General features: G+C 36.1%; 2 protein-coding genes across 5 annotated transcripts; one reads left to right on the forward strand and one right to left on the reverse strand.

Annotated features, from left to right (window-relative positions):
• Nucleotides 1-13: 13 nt before the first annotated feature.
• On the forward strand, nucleotides 14-6,226 carry LOC147292953 (uncharacterized). Of its 3 annotated transcripts, none has more exons than XM_086234626.1 (12): nucleotides 14-102; nucleotides 425-572; nucleotides 688-744; nucleotides 1,245-1,464; nucleotides 1,838-2,025; nucleotides 2,183-2,354; nucleotides 2,501-2,555; nucleotides 2,961-3,032; nucleotides 3,652-3,694; nucleotides 3,772-3,877; nucleotides 4,899-5,346; nucleotides 5,524-6,226. In XM_086234626.1, exons 10-12 carry the CDS (start codon nucleotides 3,783-3,785, stop codon nucleotides 5,599-5,601), a joined length of 621 nt encoding a protein of 206 aa, XP_086090752.1. In that variant the 5' UTR covers nucleotides 14-102; nucleotides 425-572; nucleotides 688-744; nucleotides 1,245-1,464; nucleotides 1,838-2,025; nucleotides 2,183-2,354; nucleotides 2,501-2,555; nucleotides 2,961-3,032; nucleotides 3,652-3,694; nucleotides 3,772-3,782; the 3' UTR covers nucleotides 5,602-6,226. The 3 variants fall into 3 exon arrangements, with proteins under 3 accessions (XP_086090752.1, XP_086090750.1, XP_086090753.1); XM_086234627.1 differs by having other exon boundaries at nucleotides 89-189; XM_086234624.1 differs by lacking the exons at nucleotides 425-572; nucleotides 688-744; nucleotides 1,245-1,464; ... (3 more) ...; nucleotides 2,961-3,032; nucleotides 3,652-3,694 and having other exon boundaries at nucleotides 36-102.
• A 345-nt stretch (nucleotides 6,227-6,571) lies between these two features.
• Nucleotides 6,572-10,660, reverse strand: LOC147292954 (bifunctional riboflavin kinase/FMN phosphatase-like). Of its 2 annotated transcripts, none has more exons than XM_086231660.1 (11): nucleotides 10,387-10,660; nucleotides 9,734-9,868; nucleotides 9,451-9,637; nucleotides 8,886-9,016; nucleotides 8,681-8,741; nucleotides 8,509-8,574; nucleotides 7,919-8,073; nucleotides 7,728-7,823; nucleotides 7,281-7,432; nucleotides 7,121-7,204; nucleotides 6,572-7,026 (listed from the first exon to the last, which is right to left on the reverse strand). In XM_086231660.1, exons 2-11 carry the CDS (start codon nucleotides 9,819-9,821, stop codon nucleotides 6,898-6,900), a joined length of 1,149 nt encoding a protein of 382 aa, XP_086087786.1. In that variant the 5' UTR covers nucleotides 9,822-9,868; nucleotides 10,387-10,660; the 3' UTR covers nucleotides 6,572-6,897. The 2 variants fall into 2 exon arrangements, with proteins under 2 accessions (XP_086087786.1, XP_086087785.1); XM_086231659.1 differs by having other exon boundaries at nucleotides 8,681-8,750.
• Between the last annotated feature and the right edge of the window lie 14,938 nt (nucleotides 10,661-25,598).

A 25,598-nucleotide genomic window follows, 5' to 3' on the forward strand; every position in this document is an offset into this window, starting at 1 on the left:
AAACCTTAACAGAATATTAGACAATCTGCAAGATGTACGTACCGGGGAGTACTGTCAAGTGGAAAGAGCAAGTGATGTGCAATAGGTGCAAACTTAGTCCAGGTACTTCTGGCCCGATAAACCACATGATGAGATTAACCTTTCTTTTAGACCAAATAAACTAGATTTCTCACATTCCAAATATTCTAGGTATTTTGTTTTTTCTCAAATCAATTATTCATAATTTGTTCAATTTTGTGCGTGTCACGTTTTACTTTAAATACAGATTCTCATGAAATGATTTTCATTCTCCACTACAAAACATTTCAAAGCAGTGTGCGATTATTGTTGAGAAAATGGTTTTTGAAGCATTTTAGAAAGAAACTTGTTTATGGGTCCGTATCTTTTTTCTTTATTACAGCATTTGACCAAACATCTTCTGCAGATACCTCACAAACCATCTTCTACCATTGTTGAATACTCGTGCTTTCATCTTTCATCAGAAAGATGCGCCTAGGGAGAGTATGTGCCCCAGTGGCATGTGCAAGATTACTTTCATCCTAATTGCTTGAAGTTTTGCGTTGTTGCACGAAGTAAGATTTCCAAACCACTACCTCCTCTTCTTTTTTGATGTTCCTCTTTGATTAGATTTAACTAGCTTTTCAATGTTTTGTACTCTTCTGATGTTCCTAATTTGTTGGTTTTCAGGTGGCTCTTACTCAATTGGAAGAACAAGTGACGTGCATAGGTGCAAACTAAGTGCAGGTACTTGAGTTCCCTTTCCCCTCCGTCACTGCATAGTTGTACAAGTTATTTGGTGACAGTAAGTCATGAGAATTTCCCTAATAATCATATTATACATTTCTATAAAATTATAACATTAATTGATTCCAACAAAAAAAAAACATTGATCACTTACTGGCATCATTTATTCCAATTATTCACAGGTTTAGCTGGAGTCCTTATAATTTTAGATATTTACTTTTCCAAGAAATATTGCATTGATTTTTGTAAATAATATACATATGTACATGTGTTGTTCTCAAGCTAGCTTGAGTCCTCTTAGTTCTAAAGGGATTTAACAGTCAAATTCCTTCATTGATATCTTTGCAATCAAATGTATTCATTCTGTGCTGATTTTATGTTCTGAGCATAAATTTATAGTGCTTTTTTTGTGCAATTAATTACACAATATGTTCCCATCAAGGAATTATCTTTCCTTTTAAATAAAATAAACCATATTTAATTATTCTTAATCTTAACAGCATCCAGAGTTAAGAAACCTGAGTTATTTACAAGATAAGCTCCACAGTTTGAAAAGTTGATGATAAGTTATTTACAAATTATTTTTTTGGAGATTGGACTGCATCCATTCTAAGTATGCGCACGCGGTCTTGGAGGATTTACAAACATTTAATTGATTAGATGCACCAATGAGATCAGCGTCCGGGTGGCCCAAAATTTCTCATATTCCAAGAATGAAGTGTAAGTTTAATTCTTCCTCAAATTAATAATTTGTGATTTGTTCTGATCTCTCCCATTTTCATCTAGTTATTCAACTTATTGGCTATCTTGTTGTTTATCTCGTTTGTCTTGTTTAATTAGTTTACCCATTGGTGACTGAAACCATTTATCTTTAGCTGCCTGTCATGTTTTCTTCTTCTTTATTTTTTTGTTTTTAACTACAAAATAATTTCATGATAGGAATTTCATTCCCTGCAACTAAACAATTCAAAGTAGTGTGTGATTGTTGTTGTAAAAAAGCTCTTTGAATCTTATAAAAAGAATAAAACTTGGTTATCCTTAATTATATTTTCTCTTTTCCTTGGCATTGACCAAATTTAACATCTTAAATCAGGAATTTCCTGAGACAGATGATTGAAGCTATGGGATGCATAGCAAAGAACAAACCACATTAGTTGGATATCCATGGTCTGCAACTTTCAAGATGCGCCTTGGGGAGTGTCCCAGCTGCACTAGATTGCTTTCATTCTAGTTATAAGTACAACAAATTCCTAATTTCTCCAAGTTTTGCATTGAAGAAATGTAAGCTTTTTGAACCACCACCTCCTATTCTCTTCTGATGTTCCTCTGTTGTTTGATTCGATCAGGTCTTCAATGCATTATACTTTGCTCTATATTTTCCTTATCCATATACTTATAATATATCTTGTTCTCCCAATGAAATAAATATTTGTTTCAGCATAATTTGTAGGTTTTCAGGAGGCTCTTACTCAATTGAAAAAAAAGTTCATGTTCAATAGGTGCAAACTGAGTCTATAGAAGAGCTTCTGATTTTTGACTGTCCCTATCAGCACCAAGGAGAGCAGCCCAGGTCACAATTGCTTGAAGCTCCGCATATATGGTAGCACAAAGTAAGATTTCCAAACCACTAGTTTTTCAGTGCTTTGTACTCTTCTCTTGCCTTTGCTCTATCTTTTACTTGTGTATGTACTTCCTAGGATTTTTTTTCCAGATAGCATCTACTATTATTTTGCCATAATTTTTTGGTTTTCAGCAGGCTCTTACTCAATTGGAAGAACATGTGATGAGCAATAAGTGCAAACTCCTTCTAGGTACTTCAGTTCCCTTTCCCCTGCATCTCACTGCATATAATCATCATATTATACATTTCCATATAATCATTTCCGTATTTTTATAGTTGACTTGTATTCACATATTTATATACTTGACTTGTATCATTTCCATATGTACTTGACTTGTATTCACAGGTTTTATATTTGTATCCACAGGTTTAGCTCGAGTCCTTATCATTTGAGATTTTTTTTTCTAAGATATGTTGTGTTGATTTTGTTAAATAATAGACATTTGTTTCTGTCGTTCTCAAGTTGGCTAGCCACCTATTTTGATATCATGTTCCTTTTTAAATTAAGCTCTTGCATGATGCTTAGAATTATATGTGTTATTACAATGCATATGAATATGTTCTAAGGCATGTTGGACATGTTTTTATGGCACAGATTGTTACAAGGCAATGCTTCTCGGTATCTGTTGGTTCTTTATTACACTTCTTGGTAGACCACTTGTTTAAGGTAATCTGTTGTCTATATGGAAAATATTTTTAACTGTTAATTTCATTATTTCTGTTTTTGGTTTTTTGGTTAGGTGGGCTGGGGAGAGAGATAGAGAGAGAAAGAGAGAGAGAGAGAGAGAGAGTGTGTGTGTATGTGTGAGAGAGACAGAGAGGGAGAGAGTGTGTGTGTATGCAAGAGAGAGAGAGAGAGAGAGAAGGAAATTACACTGTAAGGGCGCATGAGCTGTTGTAAAATTGAATAGAACAAAGAATTGGAAGTGACAAAGAAAAAGGAATTTAAGGAATGCAGTCAGCAGTCTCTGTTGCACAATTCGATTGATGCAAACATGCAGCATTTTGAACCCACCAGGGCCTTCATCATGTCCAAGCATAAAAGTGGTTTCCTACAAACTTTGTTGGTATTTGTATGCTTGCAAGTTGCAACAACCAACAGATATATACATCTTAAGCATCACTGTTCTCACTGACTCTCTATTAGTGCATGTGTGTGTTTGTGTTAACTCATGCCTTGTAATTTGAAACATTTTGCAGCTCTTGGAGATATTTTGTGTGTTAATATCCAATATGCATTTTGTTTTTTCAATTGGCTTTAATTATTATGTTGGCATGATTTGTAGGTAACTTGAAAGGAAGAACTGTGCAATACATAGTGCACTGCAGGTACGCTATATGCAATCACTATTTGGGCCCTAGTTTCAGTGTTCCTTTTATAGAAGGTTTTATGGTCTTGGTTGCAGGTTACAGAATAATGGCCCCTAGGCCTACAGTTTATACCTTCACCAGCATTATTACCGAGTCTAATTTGGTCCTACGTCGTGTACCTGTAGTAGTGCAAGAAATCAGGTAAAACAATCTGCAGTTCCAAGCTTTTCACCATCATTTGAAAAATTAAAAGTTATTCTATACATCTCTTGTTTAGTTGTTTTGATGTTATTTTTGACCAGGCAGAGTCAGGAATCATGAGAAATTCCTATGCATGTGTCATGCCTGGCACTTCCATTCATGTTTGGTTCTCATATTGATTTGGACAAACTGGCAAGCTAGATCCCTTTAATTGCAACACAAACTTATGTTAACACTGCATCACCAAATCCAGTTATATTCTTATGGGTTTTCAACTTTGCATCAGATGCATAATTGCATTGCTCGTTTTGAGAGCCCTTTAAAGGGCACGAAAAATACCCAGAATTTGGTGCAATGTGGACCAACATGGTGTGCGTGGTGGCCACAATTTAGAGAGAGAGAGAGAGAGAGCATCAAAAATGGATAAACCCAAATTCAAAAACAGAGCAAAGGAAACAACCCCATCAGGAACCTTGTTCCTCCCTCGATAAATATGATTCTCACAACACCATCAGCACCATCTGCACTTAAGAAGTGCATGACAGGCTTCCAGCAGAGTGGCAAGAGTAGATTAATCAGGTGGCCAAGATTTTTATAAAGGTTCAAAATGGCAGAATGTCTAAAAGTAGAGGGGTAATTTAGAATTAGGAAACATGTATGGTTCAATTAATCAATTCCCTTTAGAATTAGCATAGGTGTTAATTTAATTAGATTTAGGGCTTTTATCTATCGAATAAATAACTCGGCAATTCATGAGATTTAGAAGGTTGAGAAGATTTGTCCCTCGTCGTTAGAAGGTTGAGATTTAGGTATCAGTCTCTTCCGAAGCATTTAATTTTTGTTGATTATTTTCAATCAACATCGTTTTTGTTTTAAACTGAATTACATGATTTGAATGGAAGACAGAGATGATGGTATTGATAGCATGTGATCATTCTTCTTCTGGGAATCAACTGTCAGTTTATTATTTTACAACCTTAATTGATACTAATTGTATTTTGTAATTAATTTTCTTATTCAGAACAAAGGAACAGAGATTGGAGAAGAAAGCACAAGGCGTCTCTGAGGTTTTAGCATGGGTTAGTAGCAGTCCAGAGCTCAAGGAGAAAACGAATTCTGAAGACGAGAAAGCTGAACTTACTGCTGATATTGCAAATGAAATGGTCCATGAAGTTGCAGTCAGGAAAGGCTTAGCAGGTGTGCTGAAGCTGTTTAAAGAACGAGGATACCTCAAAGAAAGAATGGATGAGCCTGGTGGATGGACTGAAGTTAAAGATGTGGATGAGCACAAACACCCTGCTACTGAAGATAAGGACGAGATAGTTTCCAATGGAACTATCCATGAAGGCTTATTATGCGTTCTGAATCTGCTTGAAGAGCGAGCAGCCCCCAGAAAAGGTATTGCTCGTCCACCTAATGTCTATCAAGAAGTGGATAGCATTGAGAGAACTGTTGAATTTGGCCAAACTGTAAGTTCTCCAGTCCAGTTCCTTTACAATATGTTACATGTTTATATGGTTTAACATTGTTACATGAGAGTGATTATGGTCCTAGAATTGTATTACACATTTTCATGTTTGCTTAATTAATGATTATGTTGCATTATTTCTGCTATATGTGCTGACATATTACCTTTTTTTCACCAGTTGACACCAAAGGAAGCCTTTCGGATGCTTAGTCATCAGTTCCATGGGAGGGGTCGAAGCCTTTTCAAGCGACTGTGAGGAATAAAGAGCCCTCTGCCTATTTACTTACAAGCATTGATCAGTATGCTGTACACATGTCGTTAATCTGATATCTCTTATATGATATAAAGTTCTTGGTTGAATATTGCTCTTCTTTTTGTTTTTTTGTAGGTTAATCTTGAATTGTACTGTGGCTTAATCTTGTAGTTACGTACTATTGAATTTTAACTTTTGATGTGGGCATTTGACTAGCCCTGTCCAGTCTAATTCATATAATAAATAGGATTAGGATGATCATTTCTATTCTTCCAATGTAAGTCTTGGATTTGTTCAAACTTTGATTTGTTGTGAAGCATTTATTACTTCCAAAGGAATTAATTTCTTCGAAATATTGTTGTCTCAAGCTTCTGATATAATTGTTTCCTTTGCTCTGTCTTTGAATTTGGGTTTATCCATTTTTGATGCTCTGCCTGTGTTTTGAACCTATCATTCTCGAGGACCTGGTTGTGGTTGCTAGGCCACATGCTGTCTTATTGTGTTGTAAAACTCTCCTTTCCAGCACTAAAGGACCTGGCCATCACTCGCACAATGTTGGTCCACACTGCTCCAAATTCTGGGTATTTTTTCTTGCCCTTTAAAGGAGCGTGGTCCATCACCTCTGTTACTCCCAAAATGTAATTACGCATTTGATGTAAAGTTGACCTGTGATGCAAACTCGTAAGAATGTAACTGGATTTGGTGATAAGTGTTAATATTATATTTAGTGCAATTAAAGGGATCTAGCTTATAAATTTGTCCAAATCAATGAGAACCAAACATGTATGGAAGTACCATGACATATAAATCTTTCACCATTTTGTTTATTAGGTATAAATCTTTCACCATTGAATCTGTTTGTATATTATACCCCATTCGTATCATGGAAGAACTCGTGAGTGAGAATGTAAGAGGCAGCGTGGTCATGGGAGAAGAATCATTTTTCCAATAATCTGCAATCTACAACAAATAATTCACAAAGAAAAGGTTATAAGTATTCTAGTGCTAAGTCTGGTAGCATTCTAAGTTTCTAACACAAGCAAAATCTAACTTGTGGAATGTAACTGAGACGTGTAAGTATGAGTATGACCATTATGACATGACTCATATTTATAATACAACAAAATGATTATGTGGTTCAAGGCACTGTATTACACCCATTACGTTCATGAGACTGGCATAGAGTCTCTTCAAAATGAAAGCTTTTTACTGTCACAATAATGAGTGTACAACAACCTCAATTACTGTTGTAGCCAATGAGGTAGAAAAAGTAGACTTCAGGAAATTCCTGAGACATCCTTATGTAGAACTTTTAAGATATGGGTCATCCTTGAATTTTGAGTACATTGGAAGATCAAGAGCTTCTTCTGCAATTCTTCTGTCCTCATGAATCTTTGCTATCAGGCTCTCCAGTGATGGGAAATTGGCCTGTTTTCCACACACAAACATTAGCAAAACTGGAACTAACAGGACAAGGAGCAATGGATATTTCACAGACGAGATTGATCAATTTTAACCATACCTCAGGCCGTATGTAGCCGACTATAATAAGATGCAATTCCTCCCCATAGAAATCCTCAACAAAGTCATGAAGCAGCCATGGCTCCTGCATTAGAAACTAAACTTAGCAAAAAGAAGAAAAATACTTGCAAAGGCTACCTTATGTGTCTTGAAAGACTCACTATAGTCTTTTCGGTGTTGTTGAAATAAGGATTCCAACCAATACTCATGACCATTTTAAAGACACCTCGGTTTGATAATCCAGCCCAACCAAAATATACACCCGAGGGATGTTCTGAAAGGAGAGGTGCATATTGTTCGGTGGATAAATTAGCTGGAGAAAAGATGTAGTCCACTTGTTAGGATAACAAAATGAAACAATTTATCAAGCATAACAGGAAGAGAAACAACTAATCATAAGCAACAAATAAATAATCTCAAGCTCAGTCAAGCAAAGTGGGACCTAACCTAAGGACATCAGGAGCATGCACAGTATTAGCTGCATATGAAATAATGCTAAATGACTTGTATATATTATCTCAAACTAAGAACATCGGTTATCACTGTTTCATCCAAAGACATAGAGAGTTCGATAAAGGATCTAAGTGAATAGCTTTATTCAGACAAACCTGTAGGGATCCCAAGTACTTTTGAGCCCCGACCAAATCCTTTAATGACAGGACCACCAATGTGCCATGGTTCTATTAGTAAAGTATTTTTTATCCCTGCAACAACAAATCAATGGTGCTAATGAAATGGATTATGCAGAAAGAAATCAGTCACACATGATTGAAACAAAGAGAAGGATCCTGGCGTTTACAATCTTTGAAAGGAGGAAGGCCCCACTTTTCAGGTCTCAAATCAAGAAGAGAGTTGATCACCTCATCTGCTGAAGTATAAAGATGGGATTGCTTTGGGAGGGAGGGTACAGCAACCACCTCCATTCCAGCAGCCTTACCAGCTGTAACACCTGGTCTAACAAAACCCAATACAGAAATGTTCAATCAAGAAATTCAATTAATTTAATTTACTTCCAGTGGAGGCGTTGGGTCGCTACAGATCCAGTTTTCAAATCCATGGTAAAAATGCCCATGAAGAAGAGCACATCAATATCTGTTTGTAGTTATTTGCCAATTAAACTGAAATTAATAATCTTAATAATATAATTTATATTCCAATACAAAAAATGCCAATCCTTATGAAAGTTAATTTGCATATAACTTGTTTGAGGAAGGGTTGCATATAAAATAGAACAAAAAAGCAGAACCCAAGGTTTTCATTCAAGTTATAGGTTCATTCTTGTACTGAAGTTTAAATTAACCAAGGTTACGTAAAGAAAATAAACAAAAACTACGGCACTCAAACAGAAAATGTTTCTCTAACAGCTTTTGCTCTTGATAGGTTACTTACAGAGAATCTTCAATGACAAGGCAGCTGGAAGGTTCAATGTTTAGCCTTTTAGCAGCTTCAAGGAATCTACAATGTAAAACCATATATTTTGAGTTTCAGAACATGAATATTTAATCCTTAATAGGAAATACTCAAAGAAGTTAAGATCAAACAACATGTTGTTGCATCTCACATTTCAGGAGATGGCTTCCCTGATCCTATTTCGTCACAACCAATGATGACAAAGAAGGATTCCTTCCAGCCTACATATAAAAATAATAAGAAAATAAGTAATTGCTTAGTATGATAAAACAAATCATAACATCCTCAATGCATGTCCATAGTATGCAAGCCTCCATCTAAGACAAATGAGCAAAATTGTTTCTGAAGAAGTATACCCTGATGAAAAGAAATTTTGGTTTCTATGTTTTCCCTTGGAGAGTTTGAAGCCAATACCAATGGCACTCTATGACCACTCAAATGTTTAATTAACCGATTGGCACCTGGGAGTGCTTTGATGTTGCACCACCTAGAGTGACAATTTTCAAAAGCCAATCAACAGTGTGCCATAAAAGTAAGGCCTGAACACATAAAAGTGAGTGAATAATTTGAGCTGATTATTATTATTTGTTAGTATGCTAAAAAACATGTGATGTAGTTCCATTTAGTCAAGTATAAATATGTACACACACACACACCCACCTAAATGTCGACTTATAGAAAAAGTCTTTAAGTAACACATTTGACATAATTTTTCGATATATTGACCATGATTACATGGTCTGGTAGAGTGGTTCTAACACTATGGAAATTCTTTTCACTGCAATGTCAGGGTTGCTTTTCAGATTGGAATCAAGAAAAGAAGGAAAAAAACCCATTTCGAGAAACTGCTAAAAAGAGAAGTGAGCAAATTCTGATTGATATATATTTATAGACATATAAGTAAGTGTAGTAGTTAATTACTGATGGGAGAACATCGGGGTAATCTCTGAAAGTAATTCACTCGTTGTGCAAGATAGCCCATAATCTTCTGCAACAGAAGTTGCAGCTTCCAGTGGTGTTTTTCCAACGATTTTTTGAACTTCCCGCACATCCCATTGCTTTCCATACTTGCCCAAATAAACTCTTAAAACATCATTTACAATGCCATCTGTGATTAAATTAAGAATAAGAAAAAGGAGTCACTAACACTGGTAGAAAGAAAACAGCTACTTATAAGAAAATGCTACCCAGAGTACAAGCTGACCTGTGTTAAGTAGTGTACCATCCAAATCAAGGATAACACATGACACTAATTTCTTTAAAGGCTCTGTGATTGACATCTTCACAACCATGCATAAATCTCACAGTTAGGAATTACACTCCGATCAATGGAATATATCTGAAACAAAGACACAGATTTTTTCAATTCAACGACTGAGTATGATAAAAACTTATCCAAATCTCACAGTCAAATACTGATCAACCAATTATTAATATCAGTATGTGACTTTCTCTAACCGTCTTATAATGAACCAAACATCCCACAAGTCATTTCAACAATACTCTATGTTAAAGCATACCTATTGAATTAAATGGGCAATTGTGTTCACACACACACACACACACACACACACATATATATATATATATATATTTATGCCGTATATGTTTCAAATGGAACATAATGGAATCGCCAATTCTCAAAATTTCTTGAAATTTCCAATTCTAATAAACAATTGGAGGTTTATAAGGGTGGAAATTGTCCAAAAATACCTCAAAAACATCCCCAAAATCCGAATTTCCAAAGGGACCCGAATTGGGTTCCAAAACCCCGAAATTCAATTTACCCAAACACTCAAATTAAACCAATAAATTTATAGGGGAATGAAAGGCCATGAAGAGAGGAGAAAAACCTACCAAAAATTGGGGTGATCGGAGGCCGGAATTGGCCGGAATCCGGCGAGAAAGGCTGGCGGTGGGCTGGCTTTCAGGCGTGATTCCCGTCGCTGTGGTGCTGGCCGGCGAAGGGGAGTGGTCTGCGGGGTCGGCCCGGCGAGGGGAGTGCGCCGGTGGTCTTCGGTCGCCGGGAACTGGCCGGAGGGGGGTTTTAGGCTGGGTTGTGTGCGTGTGTGCTGGCTGGGCTTTGCGGGAGAGAGGAGAGAGAACGCTGGGATTTAATTAGGGCCGCCATCGGTCGGTTTGGATCGGTATTGGAGCTTACCAAACCAAAACAAAAAAATTCAGTATTTTTCGATTTCGGTATTTTTCTGTTTCGGTAATTTTCGGTTCAGTAATTTTTGGCAAACTTCAATTTTCGGTTTGATTTTAATAATTTTAGTATCGAATACTTTCGGTTCATTTTTTATTTACTTCGATATATCTTCGGTTTACTTTAGTACATCTTCAGTTCATTTTCAGTTTAATTATAATAATACTAATTATTATATATCAATATAAATTAAATTTTAATTAAATATGATGTATAAAATATAATATTTGATGAATATATATTTGCACGAATAGTATTGGTAATTTAGTATAGTACTAGTATTAATTGTAATAATATTAATATAAGTAATAATATATACTAGTATAATTTGTTTAATAATATATATTTCCTAGTAATTTAGTATTTATATATATGTTAAATATGAGTTGATATATATATATATATACAGGCTCTTTCTATTGAGGTATACCTCAACTTATTTATATTGAGGTATATCCTGTTAGGGCCCACACAAGCCGTTTTGTGTCAATTCAAACCGTTCATTTTTTACATCTCCATTGATAGATCATCCTTGCAAAAAATTATCCAAATCGGAAATCATTTGTCTATCTAACTTTGATCAAATAAATAGACGAACAAAATATTTTTGATGAAACCGTCCATTTGTTTTATCAAAATTAGATAGGCAAATGATTTCCGATTTGACTAATTTTTTGCAAGGATGATCTATCAATGAAGATGATCTTTGCGAACGGTTCGGATCGACACAAAATGACTCGTGTGGGCCCCAACAAGATCATACCTCAACATAAATAAGTTGAGGTATACCTCAATAGAAGGAGCCTGTATATATATATATGCATTACTTACCTAAAGATGAGATTCTTATTTTCCTAAAAATAATAACATTTACTTTAGGCATAAATTCAATTTAGACACATAACTATATATGTTATTTCAATATGGTCCATAAACTTTAAAATATTTCAAATATACACTTGATCTATTATCTAAATTGAAAAATGAATTTCCGTCCATTGATTCGTTGAGAGATCCGTTAAATGCCATCTTGGTTTTTGCTGACCGGGATTACTTGGCGACGTGGCGCTATCTCAGCAAACATTTCCCGCCAAATGAGCTACACGGTAACACCTGTCCACCTAACCCCTGACACGGGCCCACAAACTCATCATCTCTTTCTCGCTCGTCGAACACAAGTGAGGGATTTATATTCGAATTTGGGGGAAAACGTGATGTTTTTGGGAGACTAAATGGTCAGGAGAGCGTTCGACGAACAGGAAAGAGGTGATGGGTGTGTGGGCCCGTGTCAGGTGGACATGTGTAGCTCATTTGGAGGGAAAGATATGCTGAGTTAGTGCCACGTCGCAAATTAATCTCCATCAGCAAAAGTCAAGCTGGCATTTAACTGATCTCTCAACAAATCGATGGACGGAAGTCCATTTTTCAATTTAGATAATAAATCAGGTGTATATTTGAAATATTTTAAAGTTCGTGGACCCCGTTGAAATGACATATATAGTTATGTATCTAAATTGAATTTATGCCTTTACTTTATTACAGAATGACTCTATATCTTAATTCACACTTTTGATAATATTAATATGATAACATTATACAATTATATTTTCTTATAGTTGTTTAAGATATTAGTAGTTTAATATTTATTGTACCACTAACATTATACAATTATATTTTCTTATAGTAGTTTAAGATATTAGTGGTTTTGGATCTGTGATAGGCTGGTATAGTGTTTTTTGTAATTCTAGTTGCAATGTTGTTGTTGCTTCCGAAAAGTCTCAAAATTTCTTTTGCTAGAGGTGGAGAGGAAGCTGTCCGATTCTTGTTCCAAGAGATGTAAAATCATCTCCTATGATCTTTGTTGGTGGAATTGAAACTGGCTCATTTGCCTTTTTCTAATTTTTGCCCATTGGTTGTTTGAGTACTCTCAGAATTATTCTATTATTACTAGTATTGGGCTCAATTTGGATTATATTACCAATTACTTGAAGCCTCTGTGTCTCTGGAAATGTTGTATTTGAACACTGTGTGGGGTATGATACAGCATATATGAAACACCGCACGCAATATCTCACGCTATAAATGGCGGCCAAAATTCAGGGACTCACAGACTCAGGGACCTTTCTTACAGTGCCAAAATTGAACATCATAGACAGACTAATAACCAAAGTAGAAAAATACAAAGACCATATTTATCAAAATAATAATATGTTATGATATTGTTTCCCTATTTTAGAATTGAAGTTAAATTGAAAGAAACATATAAAGAAAAGTTGGAGAAAGCTTACTAATATATATTATTGCTAAATTGTTTAAGTACAGAGAATTTTTACAAGTGAGAGAGAGAGAGAGAGAGAGAAGCAGTAAGCACGAGAGATTTTTTATTTTTTATTTTTCTCAATATTGACGTGCATGCTTTTGAAACTGCTCAGCTTGTTCTATATATAGACTCAAGTTACAAAAGTTTTGCTGTTGTAAAATTACTATCGTTGGAAAATGACTTTACGTATCGTGTCATATTATCAATTAACCCATTTTAGTTCATTCGGGTTCTAACCCAATTCCAATTTAGTCACAATTTGAAGAAATTGAACACAAACTAGCTGCTAGTAAACCACGTTGCAAACTAGTATTGAGTATTTACCTACACCTCAAACCACACTCCCCAATATTAATGTCCGATTAAAAATAAAATCTTAATAATTATAAACCCTCTAGTTAGAGAAAAAATCTCTCATAACCCCCACCCAAAATCTAACTCTCCCATAACCCCCAATCTTACACTTAATATTTTCATAAACCCCCTAGTCAACTAATACCCAGCCAAGTTTGACTCCTCATCTTTTAATTTTTTTAGTTTTACCCCTTTTATTTATTTTTCATTTCTACCTCTCTGCTCACTCTCCCATCTGCGTACTCTCTCTCTCCCCTTTGCATTCTCTCTCTCTCCCCGCTGCTGTCACCGGCGCGTGCACTGCTGTCCAGCGACGGTTGCCGGCGATACCAGTCCCATCACGCTCGCCTCTCTTCCCTCTTCCTCTCCCTGCCCTCCAGTCTCCGTGAAACCTAACATCAATGCTAGATCGGGTCTAGGCAATTCTGGAGACGACGAGGTGCTGGACCGGTTGGGTTCTTCTCGCCTCTTCCTCCTCTATCTATCCATGGCCTTCTCTTTCCCAGAAAACCCACATAAACCCAAATGCAGCCCAAAGTCCAATCGTCATCTCCGGCGGTGACTTCGAGATTCCGGCGACGTCGCAGCCGCTCTCCACTTCCAGAAGCTTCTTCTCGACGTGGTGAATGTGATGGTGGTCTCCGATTCTCCAACTAACCACCATGGACAGCGCATCCACGTGCGCACACCGAGAAGGTCCGAGACTTACCGCCGCCGTTGCCGGCGATTCTGGCGGCGGATTGAAGTGGTTCTGGTCTCATTCTTCTCCCCTCGACAGTCTCTCTCTACTGGTATACAAATTTGGGTTCAATTGCTTTGAATTTCAAAAGCCCTAATTTGAAAACCTAATTTGAAATTGATTTGTGAATCTGTTTGTGAATCTGTTTTAATTGAATTTGTTATTAATCGGATAGAACTGTGGGTTTTTTAATTGATTTATAAGTATATACAAATTTACTTCATTTATTGATTAAATAGTTTTAGTTCGTAAAACATGAGTTTTAGATGAATTTTGAATGAAATTGTGGTCCTGAAATATGATGAATCAAATTTGTAGGTAGAAACAGATCGAGGCAGTGGCGGCTGTCGTGTACTCGTCGCGCGTGAGGTGATCGGACAACGTTGTCTAGGGTTTCAGTTTCACTAAATTCAATTTCACTGAATTCAATTTCAGTGCATTCAGTGAACTGAATTTGAATTTAATGAATGCACTGAAACTAAATTCACTGAAATTGAATTCAGACTGAAACTGAATTCAGTCTCTAGTGAAACACTGAATTGATATAATTGTTATTTTTTTGTCAAGTAAAGGTGTAATTATTATTATTTTTCCGTAGAAAATAATGGTGTAATTATTTTTTTTATTCTAGTTAATAATAATGTAAAATTATATTTTTTTTAGTGTAACTGAATTTCTGAAATTCAGTTTCACTGATCCACGTCAACGCGCGTCAGAACGGTAAGAAAGGTATTATAAGTTTTAGGGGGTTTTGGGAGAGTTTTTAGATGGGTGGGGATTTAGGAAAACTTTTAGGTTGATTAGGGGGTTTAAAATTACCCACTAAAATCTTTTAAATTAGTACTCAATCTTACTAAAAACTTACAGGTTTACTGTGCCATTAGTTTGACCCCCCCCCCCCCAACGAGTCTCTATTATTGAAATATTCGTTAATATTGGAATGTATAGTCTCATTCAAGTGCGCACCTGACGCCGAGTGTTCGGTAATGCAAAATTTTGCATTACGTCTCCACTAAGCTCATTCTATATTTTAGGAGGGATATACCCTCAATACTCGACAGAGAAAGCAGCGTCGAGCACTTGGTGGCACGTTCACATGTTCACATGTCTGCACCTGATCGAATATGTTAGAAAGTATACTAGTGAGTAATTTAGTGCTACTTATGGGGACGCTGTAACCCCTTATTGGTTCCTCCTGCAAATGATTGGGTCAATTAATGGCTGCAAGAAGGGTGACGAGGGGCTTATTGAAGTTTGGGGTGTTCTAAGAGATAATAATGGGGCATGGTTTTTGGTGTTTGCATCTAGCTTGGGTGTTACAGACTACAAGAATGTAAAGAATAACTTTCAACCTGATTCTATGTATAGTGATTTGCTAATGATGCATGAATTAATATTATTTTAGAAGAGCAAGATTCCACCTGATTCTCATATTTGTTGAAGTCGGTCAACCCAAAACTTGAACTAATTAGGCTACCACTTATATTTCAAATGAGTACTTATTCTCCTATAAGAGAACAATTTAAGAATCAACTTCTTGGCCAAAACAACTTGAAGTTTCTATGGATCCATTGGATCATATAACATCATGACCATCCTATATAACTAATAATGTTTAATTCATGTAGATATCAAACATGCTTCTTAATGAAACATAAAAGATTAGTAGATATATTAAATGATTTCAGGAGCACCAGTGACACACAATAAATTGTTTTGAAGTCTCAACCAACTAGCTAATACAGAATAGGGTGTACAAAAAAGAAATAGTTTACAAGTGCAAATCTTATCCAGAATAGAATTTTTTTATTTTTTTTTCTATAATGTGTGTGTGTGTGTGTGTGTATATATATATATATATATATAATGGGTAATCAAAGATAAATGGTTTCAGTCACCAATTTAATATCCCAAAGGTCTTTCTCTTGGGTAAACCAATTAAACAAGATGTTTGGTCAATACTAATAAAAGAAAAGTGAGCTAGAGGAGAGAATTGAATGAATCATGAATAAAATGATAGTAAGGATAAACAAGTGTCGTTTTTAAAATTGTTTTCACATAAACAATAATAGAAGCCACTTGGGAAAAAAAAAAAAAAAAAAACCTAGGAATTTCATAGACAAAGAGAGCAGAGGCAAGAGAAGAGTACAAATCATTGAAAAGCTTACTTTGTGCTACAGCATATGCGGAGCTTCAAGCAATTAGCAAAAAAGGGTATCTGCACCATACTAACATGTGGAATATGCATTACAACATATTTATATGCATTTTACTAACAAGTAAAGATAGCCATGACCCTATTCTTTTTGTAATTCTAATCACACAGACATCCTGCAACAACTGAATTGTCCTTCCCCTATTCTTTTTGTAAGTCATAATTTGGCTTCAGAACGATCACTGAGAAATTAAAATTCAGTTAAACTGAATTGTTCTCGTTTGTAATGTTTGACTTCTGAACTTGATGATAATTAGTCAGCACTACTTTAAATTATTTGCATTTTGGGATACATTGCATGATTATTGAGCTTGGGATCCATTATGTTATTGCAATGATAAAATTAAAACTACTTTGTTTTATTTTTCTTTTCCTTTTTTTCTGTAGTAGAGATCCTAGAGAACGAACTCTGTAATTCCGTATACAGGAGGTAGTAGTGATTTAGAAAGGAAAAAAGACAAAAATAAAACATAACGAGACAAACACAACATGACAACCAATGAGTTAAATAACTAAATGAAAGTGAGAGATGAGATCAAAACAAATCACGCATTACTAATTAATTTGAGAAAGAAACTTACACTTGATTCTTGGAATATAAGAAATCTTGGGCCACTCCGGCACTCTCCTCCATGCATCTTTCCTTTGAAGACAACAATTATAAAAGAAGTTTTAGTTTGGAGACGTGTTACAGAGCTTTTGGCCACTGCAGCTAGATACTTACAGATTCTCACATCAACAAATAGGCAGTTCTTCAACAAATTTTTGATAAGAAGATAAAAATGATTCGCCCTTTGGGGGCTGCTCTGCGTGCATGTATGACCAGGATTGCCTGCATGTGTTGGATTTTACTCCATGCGTGTGTATGGCCAGGATATTGCCTGCACGTGTTGGATTTCACTCCACGCGTGTGTATGGCCAGGATATTGCCTGCATGTGCGATGCAGGAATTCCGCACAGGTGTATGGCCAGGTTATTCATGGTATATAGCATGGTGGAAAAATGAATTTGGTTATTTTCAGAAATTATTAAATATGATTTTAAGTGAGGGATTCTTTTGAATTCTATCAAGGTTGCTGTTACGATGTTTTATGGTTCTTTTGTTTTAGGAAATTGTTATCTTGAGAAAATATATATTGTTTTATTGGATTTCTTAAGTTTAAATAAACTTTATGGTTTTAAACTGGGGGATTTCAAAGAGTGACGTTAGGTCTTAGAGTTAAACGTGGTTTGAAGGATTTTCTGAAACAAGAAGTTTACTTTTATTTTTGTTTCTATTAAACTGTCCACTCACTGAGTTGTCTCACGGTTTATCTTGTTTTGTCTTAAATTATCCCCCAGGTAGTAGCTTTGGTGGAGGTCGAGCCAATAACGTCGAGGCAGTTACATCCATCTCCCTAGTCGGACCTTGTAGGCGCCATTTACTTTTTGTAGAAATTCCTTGTAATAGAATAGAGGCTCTGATAACCACTTTAAGTATTAAGTTGGTTTTCTCTGTGAAATTGTTGGGTCTGAGACCCCTTTTTGGTTGTGGTAGAGGTGGTTGCTGTTTTAGAAGTGTTTTAACAGGTTTTGAAATTTCTGGGTTAGTCCATTTTCAAGGGAGGTTCTGCCGAATTTTCGGTAGGATTTTCCTTAATTTTGGATTCCCGCAGGACCTCTCCGAGTTTCAGGGTGGAATCCGGGGGCGGTCCTGTCAGTTAGTTGAGCGGAGGTTTTTAGGATTAGGCAGATTCGAGCCGAGATCCAACAAAGACTCTCGGTCGTGGTACTTTTCTTGCCTAAAAAGCCTAGGACTTCGCTCAATCTGTATAGGTTTGGCTTCAGTGGGTTTAGGTGGTTAATTCAGAATGCCCTAAACAAAAAACGGATAACCTTGCAATAAACAAAAATAAGGAGAAGTATGGTACGAGAGAGATCGATAACTAGTGGTATTTCTCATCACAAATCCGACCATATTCCTGATCCAACCATACTATTTTGAAGAAAAGTAATTTGGTTTTGAAGATAAAAACAACAAACAAAAGAAGAACTGCCAAAGAACAAACCCAGTGAATAAATGACTTTTGTTCGCTGGGTAATAATTGAATTGTAAAGAAAATATCCTATCAAATACCACTAAAATCCTTGTGGCAAAAAAAAAAAATACCACTAAAATCCTAATATTTCAATAGGACAAGAGACTTGTCAAACTAGGCCGCACCAAAAAGCCCTGAAGCCCGCCCGGCTGATATGTTCATAAATTCATATCCTTTTATATTCCTCTTACTTAGTTTTTGTGAGTTCATTTGATTAAAAGTTTTAAATTTCATTTAGTTTTGTGTTTTTAGATTCCGAACAATAAAATGAGAAATTTCACCATTTATTCTCCTTAATATATTTTAACATGAATCCAATTGGAGATAGAAGCTAACACCTTGAAGTTATTCCAGGTTAAATTTCGTGACATTTGAAGACTTCTAAGGTGTTCATTTTGAATTTCAAAGTCAGCCCAAAATTGCACCCGAGGAGAACTGAGTCAGCTGCATTGTGTGGGGCATAACTTTTTGGTTTGAGCTTGGATTGAGGCATATAATTTATGGTTGGAAAGACAACATCCAGGGCTTTCTATTGATATATAAAACATAAATTTCTGAGTTGGTTAAGGCCTCCAAATTGCTCTCCAAAGACAGCTCAGAAATCCTGTCAGCAAAAGGATAAAGTGGTTCCAAGGCATCTTTCCATTTTGGGTAATTGCCTATCACATGCTCTCTTTCCTTCCCCTTTGTTTGCCCATTCTAAGCAAAATTCAGAAACCACAATGTGAAGGCTCTAAATGAGGCAAAGAGAACATCTACCTATCTCAACATCCTTTAAGGATCATCCATTGAGGGATAAGATGAAATATTCTCATTTTTGAATTAACCAAACTTTATCCCTTCATTTTCTTTTAATCCTAGCCACATATTCTAGACATAACAACTCACCCAAACCATAAAACACTCTCTCATTTTCGAGCTCCCCGATCCATCCTCTCTAATTTCACTCATTTCGTTCATTCCATCATCTCATCTCAAAAACACACATCTCATCTTCCATCTTCCAAAACCCTACCTTTTTCTCATCTCTCTTCATCATTTCTTTTCTCCATCTTCCCTCCATCAACTCTTCCTCTCCAAAAAGCCAAACACCATCACAACACCCATCTACCATATTCACCACCATTATTGCAAGAGGAGCTTCGAGGCACTTGGGACAAGAAGCTATTTTGGGCATCCTTGGAGGAGTGACACCCCTTGGGAGCTTGGCTTCAACATCTAGAGTTTTCTCTTTTCCTTCTTGTTTCCATTTATGTTTCAATTTGTGATGTTGTTTGTAACTTTTATGACTAGTGAGTAGTTTCTTGATTTGGGGTTAGGGATGTAGCCCTAGCCCAACCATGTAATGACTTTGTGATTTGTGATATAAATGCCCTTTCGGATATATATGCTCTTATGCTAGTTTAAAGATCATGACTTATATGTGTGAATTTACCACTTGTGCATATGAGAAATGTTGTCATGTAGAAATTGGAGATTGGCAACCTTTAGTTTCTAAAGCTTGTTGCATAAGAGCATGGTAATTTAAAAACACCTTGGTTGGATTGTTTTAATTGCTTGGATTCCTCATCCTTAGAACTTTATGCACCTAAGGTTTGCTATGGCATTAATCTTAGATAGTTACCTATCACCTTGGTTGGGATAGTTGATAACATGAAAGAGGATGTGCCCTAATTTACCTTGATCGGGGGTTAGGAAGGAATTTAATCTATCTAATTTGGCATAATCATTAATTGCATTGTTTGTTACATGAGAGGGTTAGTGTGAACCCCTAATAACCCCAAATCTTTCATCATCATTGAATTTAATTTGTACTTGAATTTGCTTGTATTTCCATTTGTTAGTTTCAAATATTCTAGTGTTACGTACCATCTATCAACCAAACAACAACTCAACACTACACATTTGCATATAACATTATGTTTAGACTTGACTTTACATAGTACATAGTAGGTTGTTTGTTAGTTTTATAACCCTAAAATCAATCTAGCTTGTGATTGAAATCCTAATTCAATCTCTTGGGTACGACAACCCCCTACTTCCATTTCCATACTAAAACTTGACAACCTTGCACTTAAGGTAGGATAACAACACCGGCCCATTAGGCCCGAAGCTCGATCTGGCTCGAAATTTGGGCTGGGCTTGGGTCATCTCCTTGAAGCCCACGGCCTGCCCGAAGCCCGATACAAAGCCCGGCCCAAAGCCCGTTTACACACATATATATCTTCAATAAAAAAAATATATAAGATTTTGGCTATGTTTTGATTTGAACATGAGACCTCACAAAACTAGCTTAAACTCTCAATCAACTAAGCTGACTAGTTTATTTGTCTAGTTTGTAAATCATAACATATTTAATAGATTTTTCATTTGTTTACTCCAATAAATTAGGTTTTATATAATTTTTATATAATTTATATAATGTATTAATAATTTAATATATAAGGAATCTCAAGTTTTGTATTAAATACTTAAATGGATTATTTGGGGTTTGAATTGTTTTAAAAGTATTATTTGGGGTTTGGTGAGTGTTTGGGGTTTAGAGTTTTTATTACATATGTTTTATAAACATATGATGCAATTGTATTTCCAACAATCGAAACCGTTCATTTTTTAGTTCTCCACTCAAAAATCATTCTTGTAAAAAATTAGCTCAATCGAAAATGTAGAAGTTAGGTAACGATGGTCCAACTTATGAACGATCGTGGTTTTTCTAATGATAATCGAACGGGTAGATGAATTCTAATTTTGCCGATTGTTTGTAAGGATGATCTTTGACTATGAATATAGAAAATGAACGGCTCAGATTGTTGAAATCACGTTGTGGTCTTCACAATTATGAAAACGACAAGGTTTCAACTGAAAAGTTATTAGAATTATATCTTTCAAGTGTATATATATGTTGAAGCTCACATCTCAATCGTGTTTTCAACGATCCGAATCGTTCATGTTTTAGTTCCCCACTCAAAGATAATCTATGCAAAAAATTAGCTCAATTGGATATGTAAAAGTGAGGTAACGGTGGTCGAATTAATGAACGATCGTGGTTTAATAACTTTAATTATAATTGTATTATAAAAGTTGTGTATACACATATACATTTATGTTTTATTATAGTTGTAATGTTGTATATAATTTTAAAAGTTTATTATTTATAGTATACACTATTACTAACATAATAGTATTATATAATAACTTAATAAGCATATTAATAATTTATTAGAGTAAACAAACGAAAAAACTATTAAATATGTTATGATTCACAAACTAGACAAATAAACTAGTCAGCTCAGTTGGTTGAGAGTTGAAGCTTGTTATATAAGGTCTCATGTTCGAATCACAACATAGTCAAAATCCTATATTTTTTTATTGAAGATATATATATGTGTGTAAACAGACTTTGGGCCGATTCTGGGCCGCCCGTTAGGGCCTAACCCGGCCCGGCCCTCTAAGCCCACAAGTCCCGAGCACGACGGGCGGGCCTTGGGCTTGTGTATTAAGGCCCAGGCCCAGCCCAGCCTGACCCGAAAGCCCTATTGGGCTCCTCTAATTCGAGCCCGAGCCCAGCCCGACCCATTGCCAATCACTAAGTCAAACCATAGCATGAATAAAAGCAAAGAGTAAACTCTCTTTACATTATTCATAGTTGGAAACTAGCATAAATAAAAACACGCCAATATATGGCAAATGACAAGAAATAAAAACACTTTCTTAATTCCTTTCAGACAAAGAAAAGGGAAGCCGCAAGAGGAAATAAATAACCAGAAAACAACAAACATGGTGAGAATAGACTGACAACTACCTAAAAGAAATTGATTGGAGAAGACAACGTTGTGAATATTCAAGAAAAAGGTTTTTTGGCATTCCAATTTGTTTTTTTTTTGGGGGGGGGGGGGGGGGGGGTTGTTCATGATCTTATGAATCTCCTGAAAAGTTCTCTTTTATACTAGGATTTTTGGCTAGGCTTTCCCAATGATCATCCCCCAATGGGTTCCACGTGTAGGGTCCACAGAATCTCACCTCTCTTTTTTAGCTCTTTACTTAACCCTGTACTATGCCAGTTGCCATTTGTGCCACACCTGTCCTTTCTCTGCTTGATAGTGACTTATGTTGTGCTGCTTTTCAGAGCTTCTCTCTAGGGTGACATCACGTTCCATTCCTATCATCCTCTGATTTGCACGGCTGAGAGTTTTGGATGGCCAGGAGTAAATATTTTAGTTATAGTGCAGCCGAATTTTGGATTTCCTGACCAAGAGACTGACTACCTGGTCTTTCTTGGCCTTCACTCATTTGGATGCGATTTTTCAGGTAAGGAGTGACACGTGTCAGTCTTTTTGGCCTAGTACCAACAAGACCCTAAGCTTCATAACCCAGCTTCTTTGGTCCCAACAAATCCATAATTTGTATTCTCCCTTCTCAGACATCACCAAAAAAAGGAATAAGACCCAAGAAACCACCAACAAATCATCATCTTCCTTAACTTTAATCGAAGCATAGATATTTGAGACCCCATAGTGTTTTGCCTCCTTATCAACCTATGAATCACTTGCCTCGATCTCTCATACATCGGAGGATCACCCCACCTGAAGAAATTACAGCCCCTGACCCTCTGCAAAATCAGAACAAAAACCCACCCACTTATTTATGAAAAAAGAAACAGAGCAAGCAATAATTCTAGGACTTAACAAAGCATGCATCCTACCCCCTTCAAACATCCCTCAAACCTTCTTCCAGGGTTTGCATCACTCAATGTTGTCGATCTCAAGGCCAAAATCTCATAGTAACTGTTGAGGCCTAAAAATTAACCCGGCCACATGGAGGGCCAGGATGGACCACAACATGCCGCATCATTATGCGATAGCGGCATTTCTGACCTTTTGTGTAGGTGCAGGCGTGCCACTAATCGGCTTAGAAAAATATAAAATATAAATAGGAAAAATAAAATGTAAATGCGCTAAATTAAATATCTAACTTCTAACAAATGATTCAGCGATAGAAAAGGAACGGGAAAAATCTATCAAGGTTCTTTTCTTGCCTAGATAGCCTAGGACTTTGAGAATGAACAATAAAAAATAAATAACAGTACTACATGAATTTGAAAGAGAGCTCACTAGGAAATGACATTAAAATAAATGCAAAGAACAATGGGTGTTCTTGAAATACCCACATACAAGAAAATTGGATTAAACATAAAGAAATACAACTAAAAGAAGCTTGGAAAGCTAGATAGATGAAAATAAAGACCGATTCGGGAAACAAAAGCCACTAGGCTGATTTGGTGAGCAAAGAGGTTGCTGAGAATTAATTTCACAATGCGTGAGATTTTTGGGGGGTTGTGTTGGAAGTTGATTGTTATCGTTTTCAATTGTCTGCAACTTCCCTTTTTTATATTAAGCATTTCCTTTGTCCCCAAGTCTTGGTAGCCACATGTGTGGCTTGAAATGAATTGTTCTAGACAGTTGTTGATAGCTTTTTGGGTAGTGGGACAATTGTCTAAAAGGATAAGGATGATGAGATGAGCTGAGTCACTTTTGTGATAAAGCAAGATGTTCAGTCAAGAGGCTTGGGTTGAGCATTTTGGCCATGGGTTTCATCAATTCATTCACATGATTCTTTCTTTTCCTCTTATTCCATAGACAAAAGTTGATGGAGTGTGGGCCCATTTAGAAGACACTTCAGGATGTCTCTCATCCATTCTACAACACTTCTTGTAAATGTGTATATATATTTATATACATACATATATGTATATAATCCCTTTTCTCTTCAATCAAGGACTGCAAAGTCTTCTTTGAATTCAAAAAAAATATCCATGTGGGCCACATATAACTCATTTTGGGTATGGTATAAACATTGCCCCCTATTCCTTAAGCTACGGCTCATACAGCCAAAATTTAAGGAATATAACAAGCCTTTAATGTTCTTCTCCTCATTTCTAAAATTGAAACTTTTCAATTCTTGACATGCCCCCTTGTAGCTAGACCCGATTAAAAGAGAATGAAGCATTTTCCACTTGCCTTTTTTACTAAAGTATATATTTCTCGACACATGACTTTTCGGCCGTTAATCTCGGCTACTATCAACCTACACTTGGAATTCCCGGTTGCTTTTCTTCCAACAACAGTACAAGCCAGCAATCAATCAATTGATAATGGAGAACATGGCCCACCTCCAAAATCCAACAAAACCATCACGTTAATTGGTAGCAAACAAACTTTGATTCTTCTTTGCTTGGCATCTTCCATCTTTATTTATCACAACCACTACTTCATGGGCCGGTCTTCATCAGAATTAAACATCTCATCATTCATCTCTTAATTTTGCTGTCAGCTTACACCTTTTTTTTTGGCTTATTCACACCATTACCTCCTGTAAGATACACTTTTTTTTCACTTTGCCCCCTGAAACTTAAATCCTCTCAATTTGCCACTTGAACTTCACAAAGTTGTTGCAAAAGACCCTATGCCGTTAACTCTGTCAATTTTTCCGTTAAAATAGCTGACATGGCACCTATATGGCATGAGTGAGACCCTTTTTTAGTTATATAAGATCCATGTAGACAAGCAAAATTATAAAAAATTGACATAGATCTTATTATTTTTAGTTTAAAAATTATTATTTTTGTCCACATGGATTTTACATAACTAAAAAAGGGTCTCACTCATGCCATATAGGTGTCACGTCAGCTATTTTAATGGAAAAATTGACAGAGTTAACGGCATAGGGTCTTTTGCAATAACTTTGTGAAGTTCAGGTGGCAAACTGAGAGGATTTAAGTTTCAGGAGGCAAAGTGAAAAAAAGTGTATCTTACAGGGGGCAATGGTGTAAATAAACCTTTTTTTTTTTTTATCAACAAGCATCAACACATAGCCTCACCCACAAAGCTTTAAGCTTTCCTTTTCTTTTCGTTGGCAGCTTCCAATACTCTCAACTCGTTCTTTTCAACTTCCAATATTTGCCAAAAACGAAGCCGCACAAATACTTTACTATTTCCTCTGGCTACTGCATGACTGCGTCCTTCACATAAGTGATTCCCACAGGATGGCTTAGAACAATGCCAAAAGGCTCGTAGCGGTGCAAATGTTGGTTTGATGAGTTCATGGACGAGCCTCGGCCCAAGATGGCTCGACTGCTCGGCATGCCTCCCATTGTT

The sequence above is a fragment of the Dryas octopetala genome, chromosome 2 (assembly GCF_963921425.1).
Source record: "Dryas octopetala chromosome 2, drDryOcto1.1, whole genome shotgun sequence".
In the NCBI taxonomy this organism is placed as follows: Eukaryota; Viridiplantae; Streptophyta; class Magnoliopsida; order Rosales; family Rosaceae; genus Dryas; species Dryas octopetala.